General features: G+C 38.5%; 1 protein-coding gene across 1 annotated transcript in view; it reads right to left on the bottom strand.

Moving 5' to 3' along the window:
• Positions 1-20,981, bottom strand: part of LOC117304773 (contactin-associated protein-like 2) — a 102,897-nt gene extending 81,916 nt beyond the window's left edge. Inside the window, exons 1-9 of the mRNA XM_033789380.1 lie at positions 20,828-20,981; positions 18,493-18,649; positions 13,298-13,384; positions 6,778-6,962; positions 5,459-5,587; positions 2,629-2,766; positions 1,847-1,953; positions 1,396-1,565; positions 443-597 (exon numbers count right to left, since the gene is read on the bottom strand). Coding sequence (XP_033645271.1) covers positions 443-597; positions 1,396-1,565; positions 1,847-1,953; positions 2,629-2,766; positions 5,459-5,587; positions 6,778-6,962; positions 13,298-13,384; positions 18,493-18,649; positions 20,828-20,981 — 1,282 coding nt within the window. The remainder of the gene's footprint in view (positions 1-442; positions 598-1,395; positions 1,566-1,846; positions 1,954-2,628; positions 2,767-5,458; positions 5,588-6,777; positions 6,963-13,297; positions 13,385-18,492; positions 18,650-20,827) is intronic.
• Positions 20,982-23,427: the final 2,446 nt, after the last annotated feature.

Here is a 23,427-nt window from a genome sequence, read left to right as displayed (position 1 = left end):
ACCAAACAATTTGCAACTCATTGATCTTTTTGGTGCCCAACACTAGTTAATTTAGACTGAGTAAACAGGTAATATAACACGTATAATTTTGTTAAGCCTTATAATACAAAAAGTTAATTCTCAAAATGAACTTTCCCTGCAGCTTTTTCTACAAAAATAAATACTTAAATTAAACTAAGATTTTGATATATTGAGCAAACTGCACTATAGTTACGTCACAAACTTTGATACTTTGTTATACATCAGGTGGACCACTATCTTGAACCATCTTGTTTGATTACAAAGGGGACATGTCAAACAGTCCTATTATAATAGTTTGTTTTCTTGTCATCTTCACACTATATGTAAATAACTGAATATTATTATTAATTATAAAGTTAGATTGCTACATGTACATCGTTAATTTACATTGTGAAAATAAAAAAGACCCTAAAATGTTTACCTGGGAATCCATTCATGTTTTCACCACCACCAATGAGCGCTTTACCATCAAAATGGAATGAGCCATCACCATCAAGTACAGCCTGCTCATATCTCTGCCCATCAAGCTCTACTACAATGTGTTTACCGATGTGGATAAAGGTTACAGAATGCCAACTAAAAAAGAAAGAAAACATCAAAGCACAAAGATGTTAAAACATCTGTAGAAACTAAATTTGTTATAACAAAATATGTCGTCAGCACAATTATCTTAAAGCAGTCACCACTTGTTTACGCCCTGAGAATATCTACAATAATGTTGAGACGATCTGCATCAGTTGCCGACAGAAAAAGTTAAAATGTGCAACAGTCGAAAAATGTCTACTTCCGCAAAGTGTTTCCGATAGGTAGAAATCAATAGACATGTGTGTGGTTGTGCATTTATTACAAATTACATTACAAATGACATTAGATGCTTCAATTTATAATCAGTTTAAACTACAAACACACATGCCACTTTATCTGGAACCTTACATCAAAATGAACGCCACCGTTTTGAAAAAGTAGGCTCTTTTATATATTGTGGCCACATCCTGGAAATCATCATCGCTAACCGATCCTGGACGCCATGACCATAAATGTTTCCATGACTTGTTCCATGACATTCACATAAAGTCTCAGTTACAATGACATAAGAGTTAACTTTCTGTTTGATTGTGATGTATTTGCATTTGCAGGTCAACCTGTGGGCATCTTTGGCAGTCCTTTGTCTCTTTTGCACTAAATCTAGTTGCATAGTTTGATGTCAGTATGACAAAGAAAACTCATGCAAAGTTTACAGTAACTCTTTACCAATTGCGTAACATTATCCAAATTAGAAAATATTTATCTTCAGACAAAGACAAAGATTCATGCATTTATCTCTAGTAGACAGCATGGCTTAATTAAGATTAAATACACATGCATGGAACTTACCTGTCATCATTGATAGGTTGGTTATCCTTAAAAAGGAACCTATTTTCTCTTGATCCAAGTTTGACATTCACCACCAACCTGCTGTTCTGAATGAACATGGCAAGATATGTCTGCACAGGTACAGCACCAACGGCATAAAACAGCATACCAACTACCTGCTCTTTCCCAACCTACAATATGATGAACATGTGTATACTTTTTATACTATCTAACTTTAATGTATTTAAATTAACTGTTTAATTAAAACCCTTTTGCTATGAGTTGTATTCACAGTTGCACTTAAAACATATATTTATAGGGAGCAAGTATACATGTACTGTATATAAATAGATGCCTCCGTTTCTTTACGTACATTTTTTATGTAATAATTTAGCCTTACACACATGTATCCCTTAAGTGGCGTCCATTGCCAGGAGGCATAACAAATACATGAATAGAAATTGTGACATACCTTGAAGCTCAGATTGATATGACTTGTATCCATTGGCAACTTCTCCTTACTTGAAAACATAGTCACTTCTAAAAAGTTAAAGCCTTGGAATGATACAACAGCATTCCCTGTTGAAATAAAGGAACTTGCATTGCTAATGGCACAGTATTTACATCAACCATTGAACACACAAACAATTATAATAATAGTTACTTCTTATATATTATGTGTATGGATACGTTAGAATGTATGAGACCTTTTTCTTTTACAAAGCTCCATGCGTTACTTAACACACTGAACCAGCTTTGAACTCTCTTCAGAAGGACCCAACATATTGTTAAGTGTCTTGCGAAGGAAAGTTGTTGGCTCAATGACCAGAGTACAATGTAATGTAAAGCGCATTGATACAATATTGTGAAAAGCAATTATTGTAAGCAAAATTCTGAAGATTTTACATTTTGTGTCATAATTTCCACATAAATCCAAGAGTTATGAAAGTAAAAGCTGGACAAGTTTTGACTCACAGATGTGTCCACTTTCATCATATCAAAAGTTGAAAAAAATTGGACAGTGCAATCTCCATAAAATAAAAGATTTTATGTTTTCTTCCATTAGGCTGCAGGAAGTCCAGGCCTGGTGGCTCTTTTGTAAACATGTGATGTTACAGGTCAAATCGTCTACATTTTACTTGTTATCAATAAATGCAAATCTAAATACTTCAAGGAATTGCTCTTAGGGCTTTAGACAAAAAGTTCACAACATGTAGAACATATTGACAAAATTCAGTCTTGAAGTTCACAAACCTCTAATTTCACATTTACTGCCATGATACCCAGTGCCTATGCAGTCACAGTGTACACTTCCATAAGAGTTAACACATCGTCCATTCATGCATGGCATATCCAAGGCACAGCGATCAACACATCCTGGTAATGTCCCTTCTGCAAAAAAATGAACATTTTAAAAACTAAGAGTTTGCTATGCTATTATACAAGACACTGGACACTATTGGTAATTGTCAAAGACCAGCCATCGCAATTGGTGTATCTCAACATAATAACAAACCTGTGAAAATTTTAGCTCAATTGGTCGTGGAAGTTACGAGATAATAATGAAAGAAAAAACACCCTTGTTACACGAAGTTGTGTGCTTTCAGATGCTTATATTTGAAGTAAGTCATCAAATCCTTTTGAAAAAACTCCATCTTTATGGCATCTGTGGCCCCTTGAGGCAATGGATTTTATCATTTCTTTTGAATCGTTTTCAGCGCGTCCAATTCAGGGGGGCCTCCTCCGGGTGGGTCCCTGTTCAATCTGGGGTCCCCCAAGGTTCTGTCTTGGGGCCTCTCTTATTCAATTTGTTTGTTTTGGATTTACCTAATTATGTTCAATCCTCTTTACCGCAATATGCTGATGACACCCTTCTGTATAGGGCTATCCACTCAAATTCTAACATGCACATCATGCAGGAGGATCTTGATAATATTACTTAATGGTGCCAAGTCAACAAAATGTCATTGAATCCTGATAAATGGAAGGCCATGCGTCTGAGTAGAAGGGTTGGTGCTGTGCATCGTCACCCATCCTACCAAATTCATAATTCTCCTCTTGGTGTAGTGCAAAGTCATAATTGTATTTAGGTGTAGTCATTTCCTCCAATCTTAAATGGGGGGACCATGTTAAGCATATCACTTCTAGAACCTCAAGGCTTCTTGGTTTTATTAGACGTCTTGTCCGCTGTAACGATGCTGACATTTTGGTTAAGCTATATAATTCATTGTGTCGCCCCATTCTGGAGTACGGGGCTCCAGCTTGGATTCCACACCAGTCTGGTCATCTGAAAGATCTTGGAAAGATTCAAAAGCGCTTAGCGCGTACTTGTCTGCCTGCACCTAGAGGCGAGTTGCCTTACAATGAACACCTTCAAAGGCTTGGGCTTACCTCTTTGGAGAATAGATATAATTACTTTGCCATTGCCTATGTTGCCAAGTGTCTATATAGGGTGTATGATGTTGATCCTTTCAATTTTATTACAATTAATGCTCGCCATTCTGACACTCTTAAATTTCATCATACTTATGCTAGAACTGATGCTTTTAAATTTACTGTTTTTAACAGATTTCCTGTCTACTTTGACAGTTTACCCTCCCATGTTAGGGACCAACTTTTAACTAGCCTTCCTGGTTTTGTTAGAGGAATCAAAAAGCATTTTAAAGAAATCAGCTGGCAGGTCCACATTTTTTTTTTATTTTTTTTTTTTACTGCATTATTGTTTTTTCTTGCTTGTCTTTTATATATGAGTTGCCTGGCTTGGCTGGTGGGTAATACGTATTCCTCCTGTGGAGGGTGTGTCTTGTTAATACTCGTTATTGTCTCAAACCAAAAGGTCAGCCACTTTGAAAGTGACTTTTTGTCGCTATTGGCTTTCCCTGCCAGGGTTCTTGTCTTTCGTTTCGTCTGTAGTGTTTTGTGTTCCACCCCCACTGGAGGTGTTTCCTACACAATCCTTATATCTGCCCGCGGCCAGGCCAGGTTTCTCAGTAATTTGCTAGTTTTTTTGCATATTTTTTTGCTGTTCTCTTTTTATAACCATTGTATTGCTTTTTCTTGTAAATCTTTGATGTGCAATTTTTTAATACATGTTTGTGTTTTTTCATGTTTGCTGGCAAATAAAATGAAATGAAATGAAATATATTCGAGACCTCAAATTCTAAATCTGAGGTCTCAAATTCAAGTTCGTGGAAAATTACTTCTTTCTAGAAAACTATGTTACTTCAGAGGGAGCCATTTCTCACAATGTTTTACATACTATTAACCTCTCCCCATTACTCGATACCAAGTAAGGTTTTATGCTAATAATTATTTTGATTAATTACCAACAGTGTCCACTGCCTTTCTTTCACAAGGCTTTCAGCAAATCAGAAATTATGATTACCGAAGAAATCAAAGGATCATAACGCATCTAAATCCAACTTAATGTTAAGCTACAGGTTATCACTGTTCATTAAAGAATTACTCAACAAGTCTTAAGAAATGTTGCACAGATTCAAATGTTGTGACCCGTGGTTGGATTCAGATGATTTTGGCTGCTAATCAACTAGAGAAATGAGGTCATCAACATATTTGAATAGCAAAATGTTGTCGCTTTCTTGACTGACCACAAAATCGCTGATCATACACATGTACATGTAGGCCTACATGTAGCAAGAAATACAACAATGCAGATTTAAGTTCCCTGACATGGTACTCCTGCTATGAGAAAGTGCGTCTTTGTACTTTACTCTCTGCTTGCTATCTAACAAAAGGTCAGCAATCCATACAATGGTGCCATGATCAACCTCAAACTCTGATAAGTGCACATGGGTTCTTTTACATGCGTTACACAACACATGGGACCAACGGCTTTACGTCCCATCCGAAGGACGAAGCAATGGTTAAGTGTCTTGCTTAATGACACAAGGGTCATGGCTTGGGATTCGAACCCACACTCTGCTGATCAGAAACACCAGAGTTTGAATTCGGTGCTCTTAACCGCTCGGCCACGACACTTCCACATAACAAGATATGCTGACAAAGTTCACAATACAGAATGGAGTTCAAGCTTAAAGTAGAGTTGTACTTTGGAATAACTTACCTTGTAAATTGCCATGTATTTCCTTCCAGGGCTCCTCACCATTAGCAGAGAGGAACAAAATATCCTCAACACAACCTGTCAGGTGTCTAAAGTCCTTAGATAGTGCTGCCTCGGAGCTTGGACTTAAACCTGCAAATTAAAGTGAATCAAATGTGCTAGTAATGTTGATTTGTTTTCCTCTTTTGAAGAGGGATGTTAATTACCACGGTATAACAAAACAATTGTTGCACGCTGTGATGACAGGGTCCAAGTTTTGTACACTGCACCTTCTGAGGCAAATGGCACCCTCTGTGCATTTGCCTCAGAGGGTGTACAAAACACCATGGATTGATCCCGTCACCGTATGCAACAATTGTATAATGAAGTATAGTGGGTGGAAGAACCACTGTGGAGCACTCAGCCTGGCTTCTAACACCCTGATGACCAAAATAACAACCGAGAAAGCATGGGAAGAATGGAAGGGTTTGAATGGCGATTCTATACTTCAGAATATCTAAACCTGTAGACAAGAAAGTAGCCGATTTTAGCACCACTTTTAACCCAAGCAAATGCCAATTTGGTGTTAAAGAGCCTGAACTCTATGACTACAAATTCACCAAAGAGAAACTGAAGCCAAGCCCTGACAGTCTGAGCAGTCTAGGAGAGTGAGCCAACAATGTATCATTAAGAAGCTGTGAGAAGTTTGCTAGGAATGATTGGTGGATACCAAGCAAAATTCATCCCCAGCTTTTCATCATTGACAGTACCACACCCATAAGAATAAAACATTCAAGTGGGAACCAGTAATATGCAGAATTGAAAAAACTCAAAGAGAGCATCACAAATGAAGACACTTATTGTAAATGTATGGCCTACACCCTAAACGACCCATTGTAGTGTGTAAAACCACATAAAAGTTTTAAAGACACTGTACACATTTGGTAATTACTAAAATAGCATAAAACTTTACTTGGTAACAAGCAATGGAGAGCTGTTGATAGTATAAAACATTGTGAGAAACGATTCCCTCTGAAGTAACGTTATAGTAGTTTTTGAGAAAGAAGTAATTTCTCACTAAAATAATAAAAGACTTCTGGCCAGAAGCCTTTTATTCCTATCTGAAAGCATACTATTTTGTACAACAAGGGTGTTTTTTCTTTCATCATTTTCTTGCAATCTCAATGACCATTTAAGTCAAAATTTCCACACGCTTGTTTTATGCATGTTGTGTTACACCAATTGAGAATACTGGTCTTTGACAACTACCATAAACATGTTCATCAGTGCCTTCAAACCAACACAATTGAAGATGAAATGTCCCTTTATACATGTATGCTCACCTGCAATGAAAACCGCTGAAACGGACTGAAGGCTCTGCAACCAGTCACTGACGGCATCTCCTTGGTAAACACTAAGCCCTACAGTCGTTGCATCTACACTGATTGACAAGTCTCCTTCCATTGGTTTCTTAGTGTAGTTAACTGTGTGCCATTCATCATCATTCAATTTATTATTGAGAGAAAACCTGGAAAGCAGATCAAAATATGAAAAATCGCATTATTTATTTCTATAGATTTAAACTTTGTTTGACAAACCTACTTTTACTATCAACAAAACAACAGTAAAGCTCCAAACTGCTTCAAAATAGAAAGATACCCCCACAACTTATCAACATGTTGCCATCCAAGGCTGCACAGATGGTTTGCCAAAAAATAAATAACTGGAAGCAAACGAATGATCCATTTTTAACTCAAAATGATTCTTCTTTTGGATGTATCATCCGCTTTTGATACAGTCAAACACCTCCAGTCATTTTGTGTGACATGTGGCACACCCCCAAAATTGAGCCATTTTGGGTATGACTTGAGCTAGTCTAATTCATTAAGACAGTGTTGGGATCATTATGACTAAAAGGGCCAAAGCCAAAAGTATCATTTGTGTGACAGGACGGAATTTGATGTAGTATTTTCAGTGCATTTAATAATAGAACCATTAAAACACAAATTAATTTATGGTGTGTAAACAAGGAACCAACTGACCCAAGCAAGCTCCCAAAAAAATTTGAAGAGTATTTAGGTTTGTTGCCATAGTAACACAAATTTATTCGCACGACAGGACGGATCGATAGAAACATGTGTTTGAAACATTCAATTATCTTTTTAATTTTTATCAAATTTAATGCAACTAAATACATTATTTTATTTTATAATCAAGTATACCCCCATAAACTCTAACCTACAAAAAAAGGATAATTTTTGCATGTTTCTTTCTTTCAATTACTGGAGAATCAATTATGATATACATGCGACAGGACGGAAATGTGACAGAACGGAATTTCGTTCACATGGTTTTAATCATAACCATTAACTATTATAAAAATGGGTCTAATTAAATGTTTTTAATTCATTTTAAGCCAGTGTTTAAATAACCATATAAAAACTTAACATAAAATGGGAAACTGACTAAATAATTCTGTCCTGTCGCACTTGTTTTCCGTCCTGTCGCACTGAAACTGAGTAAAACATCTAATAATAATAATAATAATAATAATAATATCGAAGTCTTATATACATATGTAGCGCACGTATCTACCAAACAAGGTACTCAAGGCGCTGAGTAATACAAACTTTCAGAAAGATAGGATTGCAGTTATGAATTCTGAGACCCTATTTGTGGCTGCCTTGGCATTTACTTAAACACCAAGGAGTTTCGTCATACTTTTAAAGTCTCTAGAGTCCAAAGGATTGAGTATTCATAACCAAACAACATAACTGAAGCAAATGAAGACACTTGTCAAACTGAAGCTTGTGTTGCAATGGTCAAGATACAATCTGTAATTTAATACCAAACATAAACAATAATAAGATACATGGAAATACATGAACTGGCATTTAACAATAGAAATGTGTACAAATGTAAACTTTGTCAAGAACAAGATCATAATAAAGTGTTGAAACAGACTGCAAAACTTTGTCTAAAAACTCTGATTTTGCCTTGTAAACTGTAAGTCAAACTGTTGCAGAATATAAAGAGAAAAATATGCTTACCGAATTGGGCTTTCTACACTGGATGAAATTATAGAGAACTTGAGAAATACTTCTGAAAAGCTGGAACTATCATGTTGAAAACAACCACATGTAATGTAAAAAGGCTGCACAATGGAATGCTGTGGGGCAAGCATGGGCTGCATGTAACATAACACACACATGTACTCTGTGTGGGGCTATGGGGGACGTTGCCTCATTAGCATACACAGGATGACCTTAATGCCCTGTCAAGGCTACTTGGCTTAAAGGTCATGCACTGCAAAATGGGTACATATTAAATACAACTTAAAGGTAATACACATGAATAAGCGAAACTCACTGCACAAACTGCTGCAGTGACACTATTGTTTAGCACCTTAAAAGGGTTTACAGCAGCCACAGCCAGGAACACCGGGGCGAACCCCTTCTCTTTTCGATAACTTTACTGGTTTTTTTTACATGCGTTACACAACACATGGGACCAACAACTTTACATCCCATCCGAAGCAATGGACAAGTGTCACGGTTGGGGATTCGAACCCACACTCTGCTGATCAGAAATACCAGACTTTGAATTCGGTGCTCTTAACCGCTAGGCCACGACACTTAAACGTCTATCTAGACGTCCAATCTCAATCAGGGGTCACAAATTGAACCATCTTTCCAGGGAATGTCGTGATCTTGGTGTCATCATCAGATAGGCCCTACAAATTTGAACCTCAATCACCACATTTCATCTACATCTACGTTCTCATCAAAGCCTGTTCAGCATCTAGATGAGGAACGGTGTGCGGTGCTTCCAGTAGTGGACCCTAACAATGTGCTCTTGCCGTTTTAATTATTTTATACCAACAATAGGTGTAATTTTGATTTAAGTGAAAGTAAAAAATGCATTTGCCTATTAGTTGGCATTGATGGCTCCCTTGAACTTCTCCACAGTGGGCAGCTCAATGTTTTTTTGAGATAGGGAGTCCCAGTCACTTAGTGTCCTTGGCCAGAAGTTGTGCTTGTAAGTGTCTGTTGATGAACTGAGTTGCATGAAGCAATGCTGTTTAGCTGATGCGTGTTGTTCTGGTTCTTGGCTTGATGTAGTCTGGTACGGGGATGGAGACGAGATTATTGGTTTAATGTAGAGCATGGTCAGGCGAGCATGTTTACGTCTTTCCTCTATTAATGTGGAAAGACCGAGATCTGGTCTCATGGCCGTGACACCTGCATCTCTTTTGTTGTTTCCACAGATGAATCGAACAGCTCCTCTTCTTTGGATTTTTTCTAGTGTGTCTATCTGGTTTTGTTTGTAAAGGTCCTGAATTGCAGACGCGTACTCTAACTGAGGTCGGACTATGTAAGCCTGCTTGTTTATTTATTCCATGTATCTTCAATATCAAGATCCATCCCATATCAGCTTCATAACTCGTCTCAGATTCGCAAATCTTTGACCTTAAAATCTACTGAAATAGGCCTACTGGTTCACGCACACATCTCTTCACGTTTGGATTTCTGTAACGCTCTTACATGTACGTACATGTATTATCATTCCTTCCAGACAACCAAATAAATGGCGTTCAATGACTGCAAAACTCAGCTGACTGGTCACACAGTCCTTGCTCTATGGTCACACTTACATATGTACACTGTACTAGACGCATGTTACAAATCTCTCCAATCTTACAAGCGCTTCATTGACTCAACGGGGCTTTCATCAAGCTTTTCTTATGGATGTGCTTTGGTCACTTTCCACCTTGAGTCATCTTGAATCTCCTACCATAGAGGTATACATATGAAATTTCTCAAAGCCATACACTACTGCGAGCAATTCTCTCTCGATGTTTGCGTATCGCGTTTCAGCCGGGGTAAGGGCTTTGGATGCAAAAGCGTTGGATGGCCATTCTGCACGAGCATTGCGCCTTGCCCTTTGGTCGAAGCGTCGACTTTAAGTATCACTTGGTCATAGTAGGCCAGGTAGTCTGAGCTGCGATTAGCGATATCATAGTGTTGAAGACTTTCGCGTGCGACGGGGACCAGCTGTTATCATTGCTTCTCCAAGGAGTCCTCTCAGTGACCCTGTATGGTCGGCCAGGTGGGGGACGAAGGGACCCTAATTTACCAGACCAAGGTATGCAGAGTTCCTTCCTTGTGCCTTGATGGTGCATTACTGTAAGCGCTTTCACCTTGGCTGGGTTGGGCTTCACTCCTTCAGGTGTGTACAGTTACCCAAAAATTTCAGTCGTTTTGATGACACACTTGTTTGCAAGTAAATTTTAAGGCCCATTTTCTTGTGCGTTCCATAGCGTTTTGGATGCGTATGCAGTATGGTCACGTTCACATAGTGCCATAAACTTAAATATTATCTGCAATTTCAACAGTGCCTGCATAGTCACGGTTTGTTTTATAAATATCCTGTTGGAAAACATCTTGACTCATGTGGAGGCCGAATGGCATGCGTAGGAATCTGTACCGGCCAAACAGTGTTTTGAAGGTCGTAAGGTATGTTGACTCTTCATCTAACTGGACATTCCAGTATCCATTCCGTGCATCCAGCTTACTGAACATTGTTGCACCAGAAAGCTTTGGGGTTATCTCTTCAAGTGTGGGCACTGGATAATGATTGCACGGTATAGCTTCATTGAGGTCCTCATGGATCAAGGCATTGGCGTTATCTCCCAAGTTTCTCTCCTATGACTAGGTAGTTGACCCAGTTTGTAGGCTTTGAAACTTTGGTTTTAATATGATCAATCTGTTTTCCATTTCTTTCAGTTCCACCTCAAGTCCTGCTGTGAGTTCTAAAGGGGACTTGATGCGGTGCGTGTATCACTGGCTTCGCATTAGGATCAATGTTGATGTGACACTTGAAATTCTCAAAACATCCAACAGCTTCATCAAAACAATCAGGATACATTTCAAGGATATCGGCCTTGCTGTGGATTGCTGGTCTCTTTTCGAGTGGCGAAGCACTGGTGATCATTGTGGCAGACTGTGTTGGTTGGTCTACAAAATGGATTGTGGATTGTCCTATACAATGTAGCAGTCTGCTCTGGTGTCTGGCGGGTTGGGTGTATTCGCAGGAATCGCAGCCCCAGTTACCGGTTTCGTTTCCACTGAGCAGTGTAGTTTGAGCAGATTCAACGCTTGACAAGCTTGCAAACCAATAATTGCGGGGCCTGCTGCATCTGTGACATGAAAAATGCAGTACCAAGTCTTTGTATGCACTGGAATCTTAACTGTGCCCAGCTGTAAGCGTGGATCCACCGTATGCGGTCAGGGCCATGTTTTTTTGCTTCAGACATTCCGGTTTCGGATTTCCTTCACTTTCCAACTTCTCTGGGAAGATTATGCGAAAAAGGTGGACCGGTAGTATACATGTTTCTCTTTGCTCCTGTGACACCTTACAACGGAGCTTGATTGGTCGTCTGCCCTAAGTTTGCATTATGTTTAGTGATGCGAAGACTTCTGCTCAAGTGACGTAGTTGAGCCTACTGCTGTTAATGGTGCCGATAGTGAGAAGTTCAATCCTCATCCTCATAGACACAGTGCACACGTCTGCGAGGAGATTTGGAGCGAGGGTTTTGTTGCTGCCGTTTCCCCGATCTGGATTTCCAATGGTTTTCCAATGGTTGTCTTTTCCACATTTGTTGCGTGTGGAACCATTTATCAAGCGGGGCAGTTGGTCTTTGGTTAAATTGGATGCACTATAACCACAGTTGTAGCATTTTTTCTGTACAGACTCCTGCCTGACTGTTTTTGGTTTAATTTCATTTACACTCACTTCTGGTGTAGCACTCTGGGGAATCTGAGCATTCTCCTGCAGGGATTTGAGCTAATTCGCAGTTGCCTCAGGCAAGATCAATAGCATCATTTAATGACAGGGTTTTCTTTGAATACATACTTTTTCTGTACATTTTTATGGGCAGAACCCCATATGAGTTGATCCACAACCCTGTCTTGAATTTCCTTGTCATCACGGAATTTGCACTGGGCTGCATTGATTTCCACTTTGTTACAAAGTCAACGGCAGTTCCAGAAGGGTCTTGTGTCAAATCTTGCAGCTTGTATTCGAAAATGTGATGGATTGATTGGGGCTCTAGTTGTTGGACACGAGACAACAAAACTCATGTCATCATCATCTTCAAAATTCCAACTGTTGGTTCGAAGGATGTTAGAATCGATGCAAATCTTTTACTCCTCTGCGTGCAATATGTAAACGGTCCCTATAGATTCCACCTGTTGTATCGAAACTTAGAAAAACGTAAGGCTCCACTGGTTATAGTTGCCCTTTCAAATGCAATAGTTGTGGTATTTTAGGCATTTCTACAAGACATCATAATGTTGGGGCCATCAAAATAATTCCTAACCAAAAAGTGTATCAAACACTCTTTCAAATCAAATTCACGACTAAACATTCTCGATTCTCTGCCGTTTCTTGACAGTTGACGTAAAACAGTGTTTTTTCCACAAATAATCTTAGCCAGTGTACTGTGCAGTTACTCTACCATTAGGTGGGAAAAACCAATGGGTGAAAACACTCATACACACTACAAGTACAACTCCCCCCCCCCCCCCCCCCCCCCACCCCGACGAAAAATTGAGTTCAAATTTTCACAGGTTTGCTATTTGGTGCATACGTTGAGATACACCAAGTGAGAAGACTGATCTTTGCAATTTACTACAGGCGTGTCTTTAAACCACACAATCCACGAATAACAAAATGAACGAGATTTTCTTCTATAATGAAATGCTCTGCAACTAATGGGGAAAAAACCTCAATGTTAATAATGTTGCCTATAGGAGTATAACCATGCATGAAGATTTATATTACTGATTGTCAATAGTATACCAGAGTTTTTGTAAATAGATTCTAATTGGATACTGATGGGGCGATGATAACGACGTCAAGCATGCCGAGGTTGATCGTGTCTTTCTTCTTCATCATGTTCATAGTATAGAAATAATATAGACCTATTTATAGTGGCATAGTATAGTTATATGTAAGGTGATGTCAAAACCATGCCTATGCCCAAAGCGAAAGCTGACTAGGGCATAGCCATGGTTTTTACATCACCGAGGGCCTATAATTTCAACTGTGCCCCTTATCATAAGCGGTCAATATTTCTTTTATTACCGAATAAAGATTCTTCTATCAACAACACCGACTATACGGTGTCGTCTGCGAATAAATGTCACCGTGAAACGCGCAACGGACACTGTGCATATTATAATAATCTTAGGCCTATCCTAGGCACTACCACACGACCAACCCTTTTGCGACCCGACCATGCACAGTCGATTAACTAATTGTGACGTCATCTTGATAGAAAAGGGGGCGCATCTATTTTATTTTCAACCAATCAGATTAGAGGAATCTGTATAACTATGAGGATATATAAAGCTGCAGCACGTTATGACAGCTTTTGATCAATGAGGGCCGTCTACACTGTTATGTTATAATTATTATTACTGGTTTATTGTAAAAACATCTGCTTGTCGCAGTCCAGAGACTGAATTAAAATACAGATTTACATTATTACACGAATATAAACATTTTAAAAAGCAGAGAGAAAATTTATACACAAGCAAAATTGAAAAATTAAGAGCAAAGTCAAAAGAGACGTCATGAGAACTAAAATTAGATAAAACAAAAACAATAAATATTTAACAAGCACACTTAACTAACAAACCCAACAGCAGCCCGACAAAAATACCCCCCCCCCGCCAACAGACACCACAACAAACACCCCAACAAACAAACAAACGAACAAACAACCAATCAAACACCCCAACAAACAAACAAACAAACAAACAAACGAACGAACGAACGAACGAACGAACGAACGAACGAACGAACGAACGAACGAACGAACGAACGAACGAACGAACGAACGAACGAACGAACGAACGAACGAACGAACGAACGAACGAACGAACGAACGAACGAACAAACGAACGAACGAACGAACGAACGAACGACTGAACGAACGACTGAACGAACGAACGAACGAACGAACGAACGAACGAACGAACGAACGAACGAACAAACAAGCAAACAAACAAACAAACAAACAAACAAACAAACAAACAAACAAACAAACAAACAAACAAACAAACAAACAAACAAGCAAACAAACAAACAAACAAACAAACAAACAAACAAACAAACAAACAAACAAACAAACAAGCAAACAAACAAACAAACAAACAAACAAACAAACAAACACATTAAAAACACACAAACAAAAAACCAAACACACACGCACAAAAAGGTAAAAAGACAAAACAAACACGCAAACAAGAAAATCATCAATCAATCAAGAAAATCAAACACAAACAAAAAACACAAACATCTATCAAACACAAACAAAAAACACAAACACAAACAAAAAACACAAACAAAAAACCAAACACACACGCACAAAAAGGTAAAAAGACAAAACAAACACGCAATCAAGAAAATCATCATCAATGATGATGTGCATTAAGTTTTAAACGAAACTTTGCTGTGCTTTTTGGTCGGTGTGTGAGTGTGAATGGAGGTTTGCGTGGCACTCCCCTTCCAGTCGCTTGGGATATGGCTGTAGTTCCTGGGGCGAAACACACTCGCCAACAATAGACCTTATCGCAAATACCAACGCGCAAGCGCAGACTGTTGAATGAGGTGCATTGTTGGATAGATATGGATCAAATTTGGATACCAGCTGGACCACAATGCACCTTATTCCAAGCTTTACGCGCGCGCCCCGGTATTTGCGAAAAGGTCTATTCCAAGTCAAACGAGCTGTGCGCCGCCACCGTTGACGAACGTCCCTTTTGGGGTGCGTTTTGGCGACTATGACCGGAAACAAGTTTATGATGTAAAGTTCATGACCGAAACAATTTCCGAGAGCTTATACGCGAAAACGGATCTGTAACCATAAACAGTTCATGGCGTAGTAGGCATACATCATGAAAATTAAATTAAAAATTCATGAAAATTCGATTCTGTTTCTGCAAAATTAGTTTATACGGCTAAATTATGAAATACGGCTATACAAATTATATTAAATTTGAGAAAGTAGACTCAACAAAGAAAACCCCACACGCTTTGAGCTCCGTTTCCGATGACGTAAACATTTTGCCCGACTGGTGCCAGATGTTATCGTTTAACCTATGTCATGGTTGCACAAATTCTGACATTGGCAAACGGAGTTTCTAATTCTGTTTGATTAAAAGTTAATTTTGGGAGTGTTCGTATCCTGCTACCACCCTTAGTTATGAAATAAAATGGTATTTACTTATATCAGATGTACGGAGCTTTTAAGGGACCAATACGTGACAAAAACAAAATCGGTAACCATCCATACGGCACTGTGTTGTATCGCATGACACTACTATTTAAGGTGGCAGTTTTGTATTCAAAATAATTATTTTACGATTTTTCGGGAATGCACGAAAAGTTTCGAACGTAATTTTGTACATTATAACCAGTCGGCTGTCCCAAGATGCATTGGTTTTAATACTATATGGGAAGTTTGCGTTCGATTAACTCAGTTAGGGGCTCACTCGGATGAGTACAGACAACCATGCAACGGAGTTGACCCGGTGAAGCTAATCGAAAGAACCCAATGTGTTAAAGGAACACGTTGCCTTGGATCGGACGAGTTGGTCTATAAAAAGCGTTTGTAACCGTTTGTTATAAAATGCATGGATGGAAAGATGTTTTAAAAGTAGAATACAATGATCCACACAAATTTGCCTCGAACATGCGTGGTTTTCCTTTGACTTTGCGAACTAACACGGTCGGCCATTTATGGGAATCGAACATTTGACTCCCATAAATGGCCGACCGTGTTAGTCGACGAGGTAAAAAGCAAACCGTGCAATTTCGAGGCATGTTGTGTGGATCATTGTATTCTACTTTTGCAACTTTCTACCCATATGCATTTTATAACAAACGGTTTCAAAGACCAACTCGACCGATCCAAGGCAACGTGTTCCTTTAATAGCGAGGTTTAGCTGCACGTTACGCGACCGAAGTATACGTGAACGTGAAAGTCAAAAATGGCGTTGTTTCTGGGTGACGTCGCCAATTTGGGCTTATTGCATGCTCACGGGTGACGTATGCGGTGTGTACGTAACCGACGTGGAAAATTGTACTGCAAGTACGCTAAAAACGTGATATAACGTGACACAATTTTCTGACGTTCACGTTCGTTCACGCGGAACGTGCAGCTAAACCTCCATACTGTCGAAAAAAGTGGTGTACGATATTGCCGCGCATAGTTTTGCTCGACCTCCCCCCCCCCCGAATAGTGTGACTCTGAAAATCCAAATAACAGAATTTTAATTAGTCTTTTGGTTGCTAGGAGGACACGTTTCGAACTGACATGGTCGGCCATTTTGTGAGTTAAAGTTGTGACTCATGGCGGGCCGTATTAGCTCACGACGTAAAAGGAAAACCGTGCAATTTCGAGGCATATTGTTTGTGTGGATTATCATACTCTACTTTTCCAATCATGACAATTCATTTCATAAACGGTTTCGTACGCTTTTCATTGAAATTTAAATATCCAATCAGCACATTGTGCAAAGGGGTATGTATTTGGATATTTCAAAGTCACGCTTCTAGGGGTTATGGATCGTGGCTTGTTTGCTAGAAAGCATTGCCATGCACCCAGTCTCACTTTGAAATAACCTGAGAATTGTGTCGCAATAACAATGGTGAAAAATGCTTACACAAGTGTTTCAACGAGTGAAATAGAACGACTGAACCAATATTGACTAAAAACAACAACAAAAACAGAATTGTTCGAACCAAGCCGACATTTAGTGCGTGTGTTGCAAGCTTTATGAACGCACAGGTATTTTTTTTTGCAATTTGCCGGGAAAATCTGGTAACATCTTTGCCAATATTTTGTGATAATATTATAGATTTTCCCGGCCAATTTCATCAATAATCCATTCACTTTAACTCCCCGCTCATTCAATTTAGTTTGAAAACGAATGCTACTTTGAATAAGGGAATCAATGTGTGGTGAAGAGGTTTTCAACTCGTGGTTTAATCCCAACGAGGCCTGGTTCTTGATAGTTTTACCGAGACGACGTCGAGGTAAATTATCAAGAACCAGGCTTCGGCGGGTTTAAACCACTAGTTAAAAACCGATTCAACACACTTTGATTCCCACTCATAAATACCTTTTCGGTCAAAAAACATCAACACTTTTTGGTCAAAAAGTAAAATAAATGCAAAAATTATAATAATATTGTTCAATGATTTCTTTCAACATAACACCCCTCCAGCTATGAAATGGTAAGGCCCTCGGGAATGCTGTGCGCGTCGCTTGTATCGCGTGATGTGGCACAACTGTTCCGGCCGTTGCTCTCGACCAATAGGAATGAAGAAACTGTCTTATAAGCACAGGTGCAAGCTCGCGTGTCACGCCTATGTTTTAACACTTTTTACTGGCGTTATATCAGCCGTTCAAACACCCCCACGTGATGCCCTCTCCACCGATTAGAATGGATAAATTGTCTAGGTATTTATGAATCAGCATTTAACTATCAAAAAGCAAACTTTGCCAAATTTTTGTATTCAAATTTAAGTTCAATGTTATGTGCTTTCTGCTGATTCGTATAGCTGCCTATTTACAGGCAGATACTTTGAGGGAAACTTATCTCCAAGTGAAGGCCAAACAAATTTTGCTCAAAAGATGGTTGCCCGAGGTCGGTCAGTGATTAATGTAGATATACAGGGCGGGGCTGGTTGAAACATTCTAGAGTTACGTGAAATTCTTTTTAAATTGTATTGACCCCTTATGATTGTAAGACTTTATTTCCTTTGAATATTTTGTTAAAATTCTCATTTGAAATGGTCCTGACAGTAGCATAACCAGGGGAATAAAACAAAACAAAAACTACCAAGGCTAATGCAAAGTAGTTAGTTTTGCATTTTAAAGTTATCGGGTGCAGACCTAAACTTAAAGGCAGTGGACACTATTGGTAATTACTCATTATCATAAAACCTTTCTTAACTAAATAATGCAAATTGTAATCACTTACGTCTCTACGTTTTCATCCAGCAGATGACTTGCAAGTAGTTTCCCTTGTTTGAGTTCAAGCCAAAACAGATAGGATGGCTCATCTTGCGTTTTGTTGGCAAAGTAGTGGAGAAACAGCAGTGCATCGGCATCTAAAGTCTTGAATTTGAAGGAAATACCTTGCGGTGAAGAAGGCAACCAATTGGGGGAAAATTGCACAAACGATGAGTCTTTGCTTGTAAAAGTAAGTGACTGTGTTGAACTAAAGAGAATTACTAGAAAAGCACCAAAAACGGTGATTCTGACAAATTCCATGTTAGGCTCGCTGGGGTGATACAACAAAAGAAGGGGAAGTCAGTAAGGTTAATGTCTATAAGCCAGTAGGTCACTCACGACGGTGTAATGCAAAGACCTATCACATGATTGATATAGCCAGGGACTGGGCAGGAAGACACGATTACCCAGCAGCCCCCATATGATTAATTTGTCGGTCTTACATTTGCGCGTCCTGCTTATTCATCATCATTTGCGTTAGGGGGACTTCCTACTTACTAGTACATGTAAGAAACATCTTCTCTAAAGGTTGCCCATATCCACAGATTTAGTAAAGAAACAATAGTACATTTAATGTTTTGGCTGATTTCATTTATTACTACATAATTATTTTATTGCGGAGTCGATGATGTTAAAAACTTTATTCGTTTATTAAATTTAACATAACAAATCTGCCGTTTATCATCTTAAACAAGTTAAACTTTCAACCCGATATAAAAACGAGTAGTTATGGTTTACAGCTCCAATTGGATTTTAAGGTTCACAAAATCAAGCAGCTGAAGCAAATTCAGCCATTAAGGTTTCCCTTTCAGTTTCAGTTCTTGTGTGTATTTATTTATTTCATTCAAGCAACAATGACAAAAGCATAGCTTTAGATAGCCAAAAAAGGACAACATTAATGGTTAGCTTGGTTGTTGTGAGGTATTCGAGACACCAATGTTATTAATTTTGTTGTCAGTATAAATAGTTGAGACTTTGTTGATATGGACCCCTCTAAATGCTCTACACGGGGCCTCGTATGAGTTACTTTGTTGGCCATACTTAATGCGCACGCGCATTACGCATAGCGAATACACGTTGCCTTGGATTGGGCGATGTTGGGCTATTACAACAATTTGTTATGAGATGATACTGTATTCAGTTGAAACTTTCATAGGTGACTTCTATAGTGTCTTCCGACGTAATAACTTTGCTTATTTTTTATATCAGCTTCACAAGCCAAACGATGACCATACCTTTGTACATTGTATTTTGTTGGATTTTGCATGGACGGCGTTATCATTAGACTTGACTCAAGTCCCAATCCCGTGCCATCCCCAGGAAACTACTGTTTTGTGAAGCTCTGCATTCCAAAACCTGTTCCGCATGCGGGACAGGGACTTGACGATGTCGCAGTCGCCTGGTATGTAAATGTATTCACTAGTGAATATGTAACATTGTTACGTGATACGTGTTGACCAATCAAACGCACCCAAAAAGAAGACTAGTTCATTTGTCACTTGTGGGTTAATAGTTGATGATTAAAATACATTTTTTAATAACCAATTAATTATAAAAAAGAAAGCACTAAATGTTCACTTGAATTTAAGTAAAACGTTGTATTGGGGTCGGTTTTGTTTGCAAAATTTGAATTTTGGGAAGTGCAATAAAACGACTTATGACACCGACAACCCCTTGCCTGCTAATGAGTTTACAACTTCTTCTACTGTGATGTCACAGAGTATAATTCATAGTTAGTTGAGGTATTAGCTTAGGGACCTCTCACACGAGAATGGGACTTGAATCAAGTCTACGTTATCATGGGTTGGGCACGTTTATTTTTTGTTAAAAGCGGCATGGAGAGCGTAGTTGACTCAACATTGGTCAAACATCAGCGCCTCTATGGCGTTAAAGAGAATACCAGCTTCGTTTGGGATATTTGGGCTGCACAGTAATAGACTAAAATATTACTCCAAATGATTTTACATGAATGGAGAACCCATCAAATTTGGCAATTTTCGCGCATAAAAAAACCCCCAAAACACGAAGGTCAAGTGACGTATCCGAACCAAAATTAATGGTTTCGATAAATCACGTGATCTTTCGAGTTAGTCTTACCTCCAGCCGTATGAAAGTAAATTACTAAAAAAACATTTTTTTAATTTGTCTACAAGTTGTTAAGTGTTTGGCAAAACAAAACAAACTATCGATAAAAGTTGTAATTTTTGACGAAAAATCAAACTTAAGATTCGCATTAAGAGAGTCCGTGAAACGGAAGCGTGTTAAATGGCACAGGCCCGGGGCTAGCGGAACGTAGGCCTTACATGGCACATCACGTACAGCCGGTGTCGTGTCTGGTTGGGCTATATAAGAGACGAACTCCGGGGCATTGACTCCTCCTCTTGCCGGTATAGCCATGAGCTTGTGGGAGATTGTGGGAGGGGTAGCGCGCCAGCCCACCAAGTACTTGTTTGTCATTGTGGGTTTGTCAGTTGTTACACATCGCTGATGATCGAATCCGCTTGGTGTCTTTATGATCGCCACGTTTCGTGCGTGACAATTCCCTCCCCTGATTTGTAAGGAGTTTTTTCTTAAATTATAATTAAGTTATATTTATGACGTCAACACATAATGCCACTTTAGTTATATTGACGGTGTAGTGTTCAGTTTAAATCATTTTTGTGAAGGACATAAAACCGAAGCCCCTAAAAAGGACAGGGGAGTAAGAAAAATAAGAAGTAATTATTAGCATAAAACCTTACTTGGTAACGAGTAATTGGGAGAGGTTGAAAGTATAAAACATTGTGAAAAAACGACTCTCTCTGAAATGACATAGTTTTCGAGAAAGAAGTAATTTCCCACGCATTTTGATTTCGAGACATCCGAATTGGAATTTGAGGTCTCGAAATCAAGCATCTGAAAGCACACAACTTTCGTGTGACAAGGGTGTTTTTTCTTTCATTACTAAATCTCGCAACTTCAACGACCAATTGAGCTCAAATTTCCACATGTTTGTTATTTTATTCATATATTGAGATACACCAAGTGGGAAGACTAGTCTTTGACAATTACCAATAGTGTCTGGTGTCTTTAACAAGTACCGAGTATATGGTGCTAACACACATCGGTGTATGGGTAAAACCAAAATGAATTATTGTTTATCCCCGATGCAAATGTCCATCTGTTTGCAGTACCCGCTGCTCAATATATGATTCGAACTGCCTCCAACTAACTCGGTATCTCGGTGGTCTATTGTTAAGGCACCGCTCTGGAAATACAAAGGTCGTGGGTTCGAATCCCACCCAAAAATTATACAATTTTTTTACAGAGCTCATGAAAGTACGGAGTACACAGTGCTTATACACGCATCGGTGAATATGGGTAAAACCAAAATTATTATTCTGTCTCCGATGCAAAGTTGCGTCTGTTAAATAATTTGCGGTACCCGCTGCTAAATATAGTATTCGAACTGCCTCCATAGCTACCGGGCAATCTCGGTAGTCTAGTTGGTATGACACAGCTCTAGAATTGCAAAGGTTGTGGGTTCGAATCCCACCAGAATAATATGCCTGTGATTTGTTTTGCACAGAGCTCTGGCATAAGTACCGAGTATCAGTGCTAACACATGTCGGTGTATGGGTGAAAATACAAAAGTATTCCATCCCCGATGCAATTTTGTATATGTCAAATCGTTTGCGGTACCCACTGCTTAATTTATTAGATAGTACTCGAAACTGCCTTTAGCTATCGGTGGTCCTTGTTATTGAACACACTGGCGCTTTGTAAAGGGCGTCTCAAAGCGCTTCAACATTGTAACCCCTGGTTAATTTGACTAATATCATTCATTAAACAATTTAAGCTCCATGGGGAGTATATATACAAACACATCTGGATTTCGTTCAGCAATTTGTATGGTTTATTTGCAGTAATCATTATATAACTATTTTACATGACATGACATAATCAACTGAACTGAAAGCTCTTACCCGTAAACGTATCTAGAAAAGAGGCATTCCATTCTGCCCTGAAGAAAATGTAAAACATATCAAAACGCAGGAATTGATAAAAATTGTCTAACCACACAAATTTACACACACATGAAAGTTGCATAAAATTTAAAAAATGAAAGCCATATGGAAAACTCATCGCCAACTTACATTTATAAGCATGTTTTGCTTACATTTATAAGCATGTTTTGCTTACATTTATAAGCATGTTTGCTTACATTTCTAAGCATGTTTTGCTTACATTTATAAGCATGTTTTGCTTACATTTCTAAGCATGTTTTGCTTACATTTCTAAGCATGTTTTGCTTACATTTATAAGCATGTTTTGCTTACATTTATAAGCATGTTTTGCTTACATTTATAAGCATGTTTTGGAAGTATACTCTGGTATAATTGTGGCTAACATTTTCTTACATTCGGCTCATTTCTTTTGCTTAAACATTTGAAACACCCACACGTGTACAAGTTTATGCACCAACAACATTTGTGTTACACAACGATTTACATCATCAATTGAAGTTGAAAAAGTTTTAACAAACCTGAGCATCATCTTTAAGACTACTTAAAGGACATAATCTTGAGACAAATTGTGTAAAAAAAGATGTAAATTGTATTAGCGGTGCAATAATGAAAATCTACTTTAAAATTATACTTGAAGAAAAAAATCCAAGTTGCTCTTTTCTTCTCTTTAAAAAAAAATCAATGTTAATTAAAAAATAAAATAATGAAGACTATATAATGCTTAATTGCGTTAAATATGGAAGACATCAATAAAATAATTATGCTTTTGTTGCATAAATCAAGTCAACATAGAGGCACACATTTAAAACAAAGGTATGTCGGTAAAGACTTGTATTACTTTGAACTTTTTCAATACAACCTCTTTCCACGAATGAATTTCAAATCATTTTTGTAGA

The sequence above is a fragment of the Asterias rubens genome, chromosome 21, assembly GCF_902459465.1.
Source record: "Asterias rubens chromosome 21, eAstRub1.3, whole genome shotgun sequence".
NCBI classification, from domain to species: domain Eukaryota; kingdom Metazoa; phylum Echinodermata; class Asteroidea; order Forcipulatida; family Asteriidae; genus Asterias; species Asterias rubens.
This window is presented reverse-complemented; position numbering and strand designations above follow the sequence as displayed.